Source organism: Prosopis cineraria, unplaced genomic scaffold (genome assembly GCF_029017545.1).
Source record: "Prosopis cineraria cultivar Desert tree isolate PC_DT_omini unplaced genomic scaffold, ASM2901754v1 PC11, whole genome shotgun sequence".
Lineage (NCBI taxonomy): Eukaryota > Viridiplantae > Streptophyta > Magnoliopsida > Fabales > Fabaceae > Prosopis > Prosopis cineraria.
The window spans coordinates 22,850,121-22,860,883 of record NW_026555342.1 but is presented as its reverse complement, the minus strand read 5'-3'; the positions used below and the strand labels follow the sequence as shown (position 1 = coordinate 22,860,883).

The 10,763-nt window shown below is 31.6% G+C and overlaps 1 protein-coding gene across 3 annotated transcripts; it reads right to left on the bottom strand.

Annotated features, from left to right (window-relative positions):
* Positions 1 to 1,793: 1,793 nt before the first annotated feature.
* On the bottom strand, positions 1,794 to 10,340 carry LOC129287065 (agamous-like MADS-box protein AGL21). Of its 3 annotated transcripts, XM_054923207.1 has the most exons (9): positions 10,261 to 10,340; positions 9,919 to 10,127; positions 7,117 to 7,195; positions 3,799 to 3,860; positions 2,736 to 2,835; positions 2,580 to 2,621; positions 2,417 to 2,497; positions 2,177 to 2,310; positions 1,794 to 2,043 (listed from the first exon to the last, which is right to left on the bottom strand). In XM_054923207.1, exons 2-9 carry the CDS (start codon positions 10,098 to 10,100, stop codon positions 2,028 to 2,030), a joined length of 696 nt encoding a protein of 231 aa, XP_054779182.1. In that variant the 5' UTR covers positions 10,101 to 10,127; positions 10,261 to 10,340; the 3' UTR covers positions 1,794 to 2,027. The 3 variants fall into 3 exon arrangements, with proteins under 3 accessions (XP_054779182.1, XP_054779184.1, XP_054779183.1); XM_054923209.1 differs by lacking the exons at positions 7,117 to 7,195; positions 9,919 to 10,127; positions 10,261 to 10,340 and adding an exon at positions 6,120 to 6,179; XM_054923208.1 differs by lacking the exons at positions 1,794 to 2,043; positions 2,177 to 2,310; positions 2,417 to 2,497; positions 2,580 to 2,621 and having other exon boundaries at positions 2,730 to 2,835.
* Positions 10,341 to 10,763: the final 423 nt, after the last annotated feature.

Genomic DNA, 10,763 nt, shown 5'->3' with positions numbered 1-10,763 from the left:
TTAAATTTTATTGAAAGAGTTGGAATTATGTTTCAAAAGAATATATGTAAGAATTACTTTTATAGATGATATTTTTCCATCTGCCATGCTTCTAAAGTAAACTATCCTTAAGGCAGATTTTATTAAGGCAAGCTTACTTGAATTTTATCATTTTTATTGATATTTATGGTTTAGTCTAAAACAAAATTTTATTTGATTCCATGCATTTTTGAAAAATGTTTCGGTGGGATTTAATACAAAATGCTAGCTATTAACAGCATACTTGTTAGCCCTTGGTACGCTATGGTTAAATCCTAGCTGGCTTGGTATTCGTGAGCATTGTACTCACACTTGTTTTGTGGTCTTATACTTGTGCTTGTTTGGTGACTTTTTTCGTGCTTGTTTCATGGCTTCTAGCCGCACCTGATCATTTCATGGCTTAAAGTTGTACTTGTTAGTTACTTATCCTCATGGACTAATCTCCTTTGCTAGGTTGGATAATAGGTTTTGCTATTGTAGAAATTTTGAGATGTCCTAACTATAAGAAAAACTTTGCCAAAATTTTTACAAAATATTTAAGACTTTATAAACTTTATAATTATATACGAATTAGTTTTCTATATTTAGCTTAAATTTTGGTTAATTAATGCTTATGGAATATGAATTTATTTTATATTCCGTGCCGGTCACATCTTTAATATCAGGGTATGACAATGAGCATTGTACTCATGCTTATTACTCATAGTTGTTATTCATGGTTTTTGAACTTGCGCTTATTTTATGGCTTCTTAACGTGCTTGTTTTGTGGTTTGCTCCCATGCTTGATTGGTTATTTACCTTTGTGGGCTTTTGTGTTCACACTTATTTTTTGTTCTGGTAAAATCTTCTTAAAATGTGATTTTTGGAAACTTGTTTTAAATATGTTGTTTCATTGTATAAAATTTTACAAGATGAATTAAATAACTCAGTTGTTTAAGACAAAGATTGTAACTTGGAAGTTGAACTTGATTTCTCCTATAGTAATTGAACATATATATTTGGTTTCAATATTTATATATAATTGGTTAAACTATGCAATATGAGTTTTACTATGTTAATGGTTATTTTTTGTCAAAATCATAATTGTTCTCTTCCCTTATTTTTTCTTAAATATTAAATTGGGACATTAATCACTATAAAATTATTTTGGTCTCCGATACTTTAATTTACAACGAGTCTCCTGCTAACTACTAAAGGGCTTATTGTTGAGCTGGGTGGATATTCATTTTTGAAATAACTTTATTTTGATATAATTTTGAAATCTATGTATCTAGATGCTCTACACTGATTATATTTAGGGTCTTGATCTTTTTATTTTGCTGTCTAACTACTGTTGAGGAGCAGAGCCCCTTTTTGTTGAATTGATGTTGTAAATGGTTGTTATAGAAATTTTGGGAGATCTTATTTATAGGAAAGGTTCTGTCAAAATTTTCATAGAAAGTTTAAGTTTTTTTTGTTTATGTGGATAGAAATTTAAAGATTTCCTAATTATGCTATTATTAAGTTAAAGATATTAATTAGAGTTTTATTGAATTAAGGCTTCAGGGATGTGAGTTCCAATGCATATCCCATGTTGAACACTCCCATATTTTGGGGCGTGATAACCCCTGCACTCCAAGCTCTGCTTCCGCCCCTATATATATAAATGGTTAGAAATTTAAAAGATGAAAAAGGATTAAGACAGCTCTTTAATTCGCGTGGCATTATTACCAAGCAACGTAACCTAAAGTAGTCCATAGGTCACATGAAGTCTAAGAAATGAAAACTCATGGCTTAATACGCAGCTGGTTAGAGTTCTTATATTATATATAAATTTACAACAATATGCAATACGGCTGACCCTTACAGGAATAATTGCCAATGGATCATGTCATACCATGAAAACATTATTGATGCCGTTCTAACTTGCTGAAGTGAAACGTCTCCCTCACAGAAAACTTGATCGTTTTGCAGAAAAAAGTTGCTGGCAGCATGCTGTCTGACAATCCGAGGCTGTCAAAGAGTTATTGCTAGAGAAGCTGTAATCTGTCACAGAATTTTGGGGATTTTAGTTATAGTTTTTAAGACTGAACAACAAAACACAACACAACAGTGAGACGTGCGTGCACATTCAAACTATATGTATATCAGTATATATGATCAGTTTGAAGCAACATACCCGAGTTCAGTATACTGAGGTCGTGGCTGGTTCAACTGCAGAAGGTTTGGTGCTTGTAAACCATATGTGTTACTGATATTGTATGATTGATCGGAATTCCCATTTTCTTCATTCATAATCCTCGCTTCATGAATCTAATTAAGATAAAATCATCTACTCAGTGACACAGGATCAGGTAAATACATACATATATATATATATATATGAATGAAATGTGTTTCTCTTTTTGCCCCGACTTACCTTTTGTAGTTCTACATTTTCTTTGGTAACGAGGTCTATCCTTTTATGGAGTTGTACATTTTCTTGACGGATTTGATTTCCCTGCAATAGTATATCAATGAGTTTGCTACAATTTGTGGGAAAATTTTTCAAACATGGAAGGGGGAAAAAAATTACTGAATACCTTTTGCTGCAGCTCTTTAATCTCATCAGTTAATATTTGATTCTACAAATAAATTAGTTTCATCAATTTATGAAAATATATAATTAATTCCTGTAATGTAAAAGTAGTGACATGTAATATTAAATGAGGATAATGGTCTAAATTAATCTATCATACCTTTTTTATTCGGACACCCTTTAAACTCATCTCCAGTTGATTTTCCAAATTTTGCAGTTCGTTAATGCCCAAACCAGAAAGTTGTGCACCCATCAATTGCCTATATGTTTACCAAAAGGAAATCATATATTTTCGAAACAATATAATTTTTTAGTTAAACAAATAAATATGAAATTGAACAAAATTTCCTAGAAATGTAGTCTGAGCAAGAATTGTTCCAACAATTATATTCATTGTAAAGCTTGCCAGTATTATGGACTTCATCTTATCATGGTTTAGATTAGAGATCTTTTGTTATAAGTGTATCATGAGATTCAGGACTTTTCTCTGTTTCTGTCTGTATTCTCTTGTTCTTTTTCTTTATTTAGTTTGTAAAATAGTGTCCATGACAACTGATGAAAAAGACATTACAGCTGATGTTGTTGGTTGAAATAGTTGAAGGAGATCAATTCTTCCCTAATTTTTTTGTTAGAGATTTTTTAGGTTGTTGGAGGAATAGGAAGAAATGAAAAACCACCTTATATGCTTTTTTCTTCCTTCCAAAGCCAAGCAGTCATCAAGTAATTTTGAGTATGCATGATTTCTTGGAAATGTTTGGTGATATATACAGGTTGACTTCATTTTTGGTTTCAAGGTTATAAAGGTTCTCTTCTCAGTTGTTTAGTAGCTATGGTGTTTGGTTCTACTGTATTTACCTGGAACACATGCAATTTTTCAGTTCAAATTAATGATCTCATTTGTTGACAAGTAACGTGTGGTTCAGTAAATGGCTGCGCTTGCTATAGTCAGAACAACTAGAAACAGTACAATTGCATTATTTGAAAGAGCAAAAAAAAAAAGTTTAGGGAGTTCAAAAGTAGTGTGTTGCAGTGCTTGTTGATCATTTCCATTTTCCCAATGTTTATCATCATGTCCTCTTCTTTCTTTTTTCTTTTTTTTTAATTGGCCTTTGTTTAGTTCCACATTTTGTCACCTGTGCATGTCAATGCTTATTATTCCAGGTTTTTCGATTTTCATATTATACAGTTTTTTGACTGTTGGGCGGTTGAAATTAATTGGTTACCTGTGACATTCTTGCAAGTGTTGCAGTTGTTGCCTCAATACTATCACTTCTCTCTGCCAAAACTGCCAGTGCAAACACATATATCAAATAAATTAATATAGTTTATAAATATTATATGAAATAAAGAGTCATGCAAGTGCAGTAAGAAGAAACGAATTCTTAGCATATAAAATTATAATAAACTTTTGACAGTACGTAATTACAAGTAATTCATCTTTACTAGTGAACCTGCATTTTTCTTGGGGTTGAATGTCAACCTGCATATAAATATTTGACATCTTTCGCCTTCGTAGTCAATATTTGAGAATTCCTTTTGACATTTTATTTTCTTGTCTTGATCATTTAGCTATTTTACAAAATGCTTCAGGCTCTCATATTTTAAACAATCCAAATAATGATATATATATATATATATAGGAGAATTCCCACTAGACAATCTACCTAATAAAATTTACCCAGTCAAATGACCTACAATGGTCATCAATAATAAGAAGGGAAAAAAGAGAGTTAAAATAAAGTCTTCATTTTTTCAGTTTTAAGGTTACAGTAGCTGGAGGTAATTGTCCTTTGAAGAGTAGATGAAAAGAAAATGAAGAAGAAAGATGTGTGCAAGTCTTCAAAAGGTGGGTAGCACTTTCCTTCAGGTTTTATTAGCCCCTCCGATTTCAAATTTTGTGCAATTTGGGTTGTTGATTAATTTCTTTTAGAATACAATTAAGACCTTTTAACATGGTTCGCTCTCCCAAAACTCCTTTAAGTCAAGATAATAATAGTTTTTACGAAGTGATAATTTTCCTTTGCTCAAAGTTAAAGATAATAAATTCTTGAAGGTGAATGTAGTTGTGGTAATGGCTATTAATAAACAATGAAGTGGTGTTTCTTGAAATAACACAACTCTTCAATAAAAAGGCATATTCTCATGGTGTTTCATGAACCATTATTGCTATTTAATCAATGGACTTTTTCTTCAAGAGTAACAGGGTTTTCATGAACTAATACTTCCTTTGGTTTCATTTTCTTCTAAAGGTGTCTTTAGGTGTTATCAACACATGCCCTTGGTGATTTTTAGTGTTACAACTCCCTACATTTATAGGGTTCCTTAATGTAGAGAAGTTTTTAGATAGGCCTGATGCACCACGTCATTCATGGTCCATCCAATAAAAATATGACATTCAGATTGCATTTAACTATAAATTAATTTTGATGTTAATGATAGTAAAAAGAAAAAATGCAAGAAATTAAATAAGCATTTTATTATAAAAATAAAATCAGTAAAAATAATGACACATAAAATTTTATTTGATTAGATTGATGCAACTGTATTAGATAGACCATGGATGACATATATAATCAAACCAGTTTGAAGGCCCCTGCCTCATGGCTCCAACTCTTGCAACATAATCAAACCAGTTTCAATGCCCATCACTTTTGGTGATAAGCACCAACCTTGGACCATCCAAATCAAAATTAGACAGTTCATCTTTAATATAATTTTATTTTTATATAACTGCCACTTTGCCAAAAACTAATATTTATAACAAATCGTAGGTTAAGATTTTTAAATATAAATTGTTAAAATAAGTTCTGTATGACTCAGATCTCATCACTATGATGAGCAGCATCACTTTGATGAGCAACAAAATTCAACCCCCAGATCCTCACTAGGCCTCATGCACAAGTAAAAAGGGATATGGTAATACCACTTGGTAAAAAAGGTTATATATTTCTATGCAATGAAATACCCATGCTGTAACTTTGAGAACCTACCAAGTGCGTCACTGAATGGGCATTGAAATTATAAACTATAACAACAATTGGGAGTTATGATATGATATTAACACAATCTCATGCAAACGCAAGAACAATAGTTTTCACTATGGTATGATAGCTGCTTGAAAATAGTTTTCACTACGAATGATTATTGACACAACATCAGTCATTCAACAAGGCTATTATGAGAAACAAGCCTATTCATCAATCAAGTAGGTCTCAACTAACCCAAGAAAGCTTCAGTAGGTTTTAAGAGCCCTCTTCAAGCTCAAGCTCAATTGTGCCATTACAACCCTTTGCACACCAAAACACATCATTTTAACCATGAATCCCAATATCCAAAACTTAGGATTTCTTACGATCAACAAGAATCAAGCATCTAACAAGCAATGAAACACAATGCCTATTACTTGAACACGTCATTAGACACTAGAATTTTTCATTCCTATCAAGCTTCACATGTTACTGCTTAGCATGTCAATTAATAATTGAGATAAATTAAACTTGAAAAAGAAAATCTCTACGTAAAGTTACCAAAAAGGAATATCCACCTGGTTAATATAGAGAAATGAGTTTCATAAAGAGATGAGATGTTCTGTGAGGAAATCCTTGGTTCTTTCATATGAAGTTGAATGCTTGACCACAAAAACTGTGATTAATACTACTGTGAGAATATTTTCAGAATGAGAGAGCTGTCTCATAAACAGTAATATGTTCCACAGTAATAGATAGCAACCCCCGCAATTAATGAGTAATTAAACTCCATAACCTATCTTGAATGCTTTGATTTAGGATGAAAAATATCCCTGTAGCATGAATATAAATAGGCGGTTCATTTCTTTGTATGATCATCCAATAATCAGAATTTGAATATATTCTTAAAGGAGAGTTGTCTCTCCAATTTCTGTGTGAATTTGTATCTAGGGGTTGGGATATACTCTTAGTTATGGAGATTTTATTCCTCACCTTTGCTTCCTGACATTAATTTAATCATGTGGACATTTTAGCACCTTGACCCTATCATTCATGGACGTAAGAGGAAAGTGGAAAGAACATTAGTTTTACTTGGTTTATCTCAATCTTGAGAAAAATTTACAACTATACATAAATTTTGCTCATATGAAAAGACATGTTTGTTAGTGTCAATTAATATCACTAGATCATACATATATATATATATGGCACTTGGTGCTTCATATCTTTGCCAAATAAGGAAATAATTGTTTGGCTATTTACCTTTATATGCTAACACACACACACACACACCCCTTCATGAATTAGTGTTCACTAAACTTGGCCGTGGATCAAGTTAAAATTTCAGTTAATTAAAATCAACCAGGGCTAAGCCGAAATGAAAGCACAACTAAATCTTCTTTCTTGTAGTGTATTTGTGATGTTTTATAATAATTCTGCTTGGATAACAAGTGTATACTGACTCTATATATATATATATATTAAAATCATGCTTTAGAAATGTATGCTTTTAAGACTTGTATAAATAAATATTGTAAGTTGCTTGAAGAATTGTATGTGGTGTGTAGTACGTACCTTCACTTCCGATTCAGGATTCATATGATGATGGTGTTCCAGTTTTACTTTGTTGTAGCGCTCAATAGTAGATTTCATGCTGCCATAAACGGAGAGTCAATTAGTAAAATGAAAAAAAAAAAACAATGAATGATTTTTTTTTTTCTTTTTAATCTAACGTAACCAAATAACCCTAGTTATTATGCAGTTTCAGTTTATGGACATGGTAAATTGAATACATGATATAAAGTATATCCTTATATGTTGAGGATGCAAGCCCTAGAATCCTTGACAACATGCCAATCCATGCAATCATACAGACAATTGTAAAGTAGTGATGTAGCATAATCGCACACCAAAATTTCAAGATACAATCCGATTTTTTTTTAATTGCGGCCAAGTGTCCTTTTATTGAATGTAATCTTTTGTAGGGGAAGAAGTTGAAGTTCAAAATGAGTGCATTTATGAATTTTGAAATTTATAAATGGTTATACTAGACTAATTGAAATTTGTGGCAAAAAAAAAAAAAACTAATTGAACTTTTGAAACATTACGGTTTGACTATATTTTAACGTGATCATTAATTGTTTTTTAAAAATATTCGTGCGCATTATAATCTCATTGAAATTTGAACCATAATTAAAATTTATTTCAAATCATTTAATTACCCTGAGTTTATAGTTATACGAACACAAATATATATTTGATGTTGTATTTTGACTTACATGATTTAAAATATATTTATCTCTGTCTTAAACATTGAAAAGCACCATAAAATGCCAATTAACGTGCATCTAAAAAAAAAATGCTTCGGCTTTGATCAATCCCCCCTAACTTTACCCAACCCTATATTTTCAATTCTTTTCTGTCTCTATATAAAGACCAACAGGTCATTTTCAAAAATAGCGAGCTAATCTTTTCAATTAGCATCCAATTGAATCTTATATTTGTATTAGGATTTATTAATTGAATTAAACACATGAGTACAGTGATATATTGTTTTACTTACATATTGTACGAGCATAATTTAGAATCTAGAATCTAGGGTAGATGATTCTGTTTGTATAAGGGAGATAAGTTATTGTTTGTGTGTGTGGGTGGGTGTTATTAAAACCAGCTCTTTTTAAATTTGCAAAATCTAATTTTCTTCTCAAATTTTTATTTAGCATATGTTAACAGAAAGGGAGAATGACAAAGAAATCCCAAAAGGATCAATTAATTCAAAGTAAGTCCCAAGTGTCAAATTTCAAAAATTTGTAAGTCCATCTGTCAATTTTACAACTACATTGTGATTAATTTGTAACTTATTTTTTAAATTTTAACATGATTGAAGAATAAAAACATTATTTTTCTTGTTAAAATTTAGAATATAAGTTACAAATTTATCACAATAGAGTTCCAAAATTAAGAGATTGATTTGCAAATTCCTAAAATTTGACACTTGAGATTTAACTTAAATTAATTGATCCTTTTGGGACCTCTCTATCATTCTTCCTAACAGAAAAGATTAAATTTCTATTTATAAATAATATTAGTTCTTCTATTTAATAAAATATAAACTATATATTCTGAAGATTTTAAATTAACTGTCAATATTATTGTCCTAACAGTTATTCCTTCAAGTACATCTCAGTTGTATGCCAATCCAATCTTTATTGATATGCTATGTCAAATGTTATAAATTGCCTAGTTGTATTACGTTGCAATATCGCCAAATAATTATCATAAATTAAAAAAACCAACCATAATCAATGAATCATTCTCTATGTGTGCAAAATCTCTACGCATGCGTGTGTTTGTGTGTGTAATCAGTAATCTGCAGTGCAGATAACTTAGAAGGTATATATTTTTTGTTTAATTACTTTATATAGCATGATCTCATCTCGATCAATGCATAGGAAGACTATATATCCACAATCCATTGATCATCATAACTAGTTCAGCTTATTTCCAATATTTTTGAGCTGAATATTTAAGTTTTTTTTTTTTAATTATTGTGAAGTTTGAAAGGAGAAGAGAGAAAACGAGATGACCGTGAAGAGCTTTAAAACAAAAACTGTGAAGAATTCTTAGAGTACTTCTAAAGAAAGTGTTTCTGTATTTACCAAACAAAAAAACAAAGAAAATGTATCTGTCAATCAGTGAGTTAAGTAGGCAAGCTAGTGAAGGATTTGAATTGCATATAACTAATTAAAGCATGAAAACTAAGAGATTCGTTCTAATTAAGAGTGAACAAAAGGGCCAAAAAGAAGAGTTGGAGAAAATAAGATGAAGAAGAAGAAGAAAGACGATGTTATTTCATAAAACTGACTCAGATTATTGCAATTCAGAAAAAATAACATCACGCAAACACTCATGGATGCGTGGATCTATATCAAACCCAAACGAGCATTTAAAATCAGCAGAAAAATATTAGCCAAACATATACAACTAAGCATCAATTACAATAATCTCAGATTCTCTTGCGGTATATTATGTATGTTAAAAGAGGTCATATATACAAATAAAAAAAGATTTTAATTCCAGTGCCTGACGGAATATCAGATTCAAGACAGTTTTTCTATTAGTAAAATGAAAAAAGAAAAGCCTGAAGGCTGAAAAGACATTATTCAGATCAAGAGCTTCCCAGAAAATGCTGTTCTTCTTCTTTGAAGTAATCAATTCAACATTTACAATTCACACACACAAGTCAATACAGGATTCAAATCCTGGACCTCAAATTCACAAGTCACAGAGGTGGTTTTGTCAATAAGAAAATGATATTCTAGTTTCTGATAAAACAAATCAAAAAGAATAATGAAATTAGGAAGATGGCATGTATACCTGGAGCTTCCATATTCATAGAGTTTGCCTGTGCTGGAGAACACAATGACTCCAACTTGTGCGTCGCAGAGAATCGAAAGCTCTCTTGCTTTCTTGAGCAATCCATTTCTTCTCTTTGAGAAAGTCACTTGCCTGCTTGTTGAATCGTCAATCCTCTTAATCACAATCTTCCCTCTTCCCATTCTTCTAGGGCTTCTTCACAGCTTCGCCTTGCAGATCAACCACACAACAAATCAGAAAATAAAAGCTTCCATATACTCGTAGAAGAAATTAATTAACACACAAAAGAACAAAGAAAATCTTAATCAGTAAAGGATGTATGTCTCAGAAACTGGAACTAACAGAAAAATTGTTGAAGTTGGCCGAAGAATTTGAAGAAGATGGAGGAGGAGATTTTTTTTCTTTTTGGGGGGTTGGGGGGGGGGAGTTCTAGTTACTTAGAGAGGCTTTCTATGAATAATGAAGTTCGAATACTTTATATGGAAAGCCTGTAGTGGCTTTTAATTTATTTTGTTTGTCTTTAAATTATTTTTTTCTCAAAAAAAGAGGAAAACTGGTTAGTTGTTGTTGTTTTTTTTTTTTTGGTAGGTTCTTGTATGGGACTAAACGCTCGGCTAGACGACTACTGTGCTACGGTGGACAATCGGAGAAGCACCTGAACTCCGGGCACAGACTGCAAGTGACAGATGTCAATTAGAGAGAGCGAGTTTGTAGCGCGTGAAATGTGTGAGACTGGGGAAGCAACCATTCTCGGACTATATGGGATCCCGGAATCGTGGGACGAGAGAGAGAGTGTGCGTGTGTGTGTGGAAATGTGAAAACAGTGGGCACTTTAGGGTGGTGAT

Bases quoted from the DNA above. Each gene is read 5' to 3' on its own strand.
- LOC129287065 (XM_054923207.1), bottom strand. From the start codon at position 10,100: ATGGGAAGAGGGAAGATTGTGATTAAGAGGATTGACGATTCAACAAGC. The intron at 7,196-9,918 runs GTATACATGCCA...CGTTTATGGCAG, and splicing joins TATGAATATGGAAGCTCCAG to CATGAAATCTACTATTGAGC. The intron at 2,498-2,579 runs GTATTCAGTAAT...ATACTATTGCAG, and splicing joins TTAAAGAGCTGCAGCAAAAG to GGAAATCAAATCCGTCAAGA.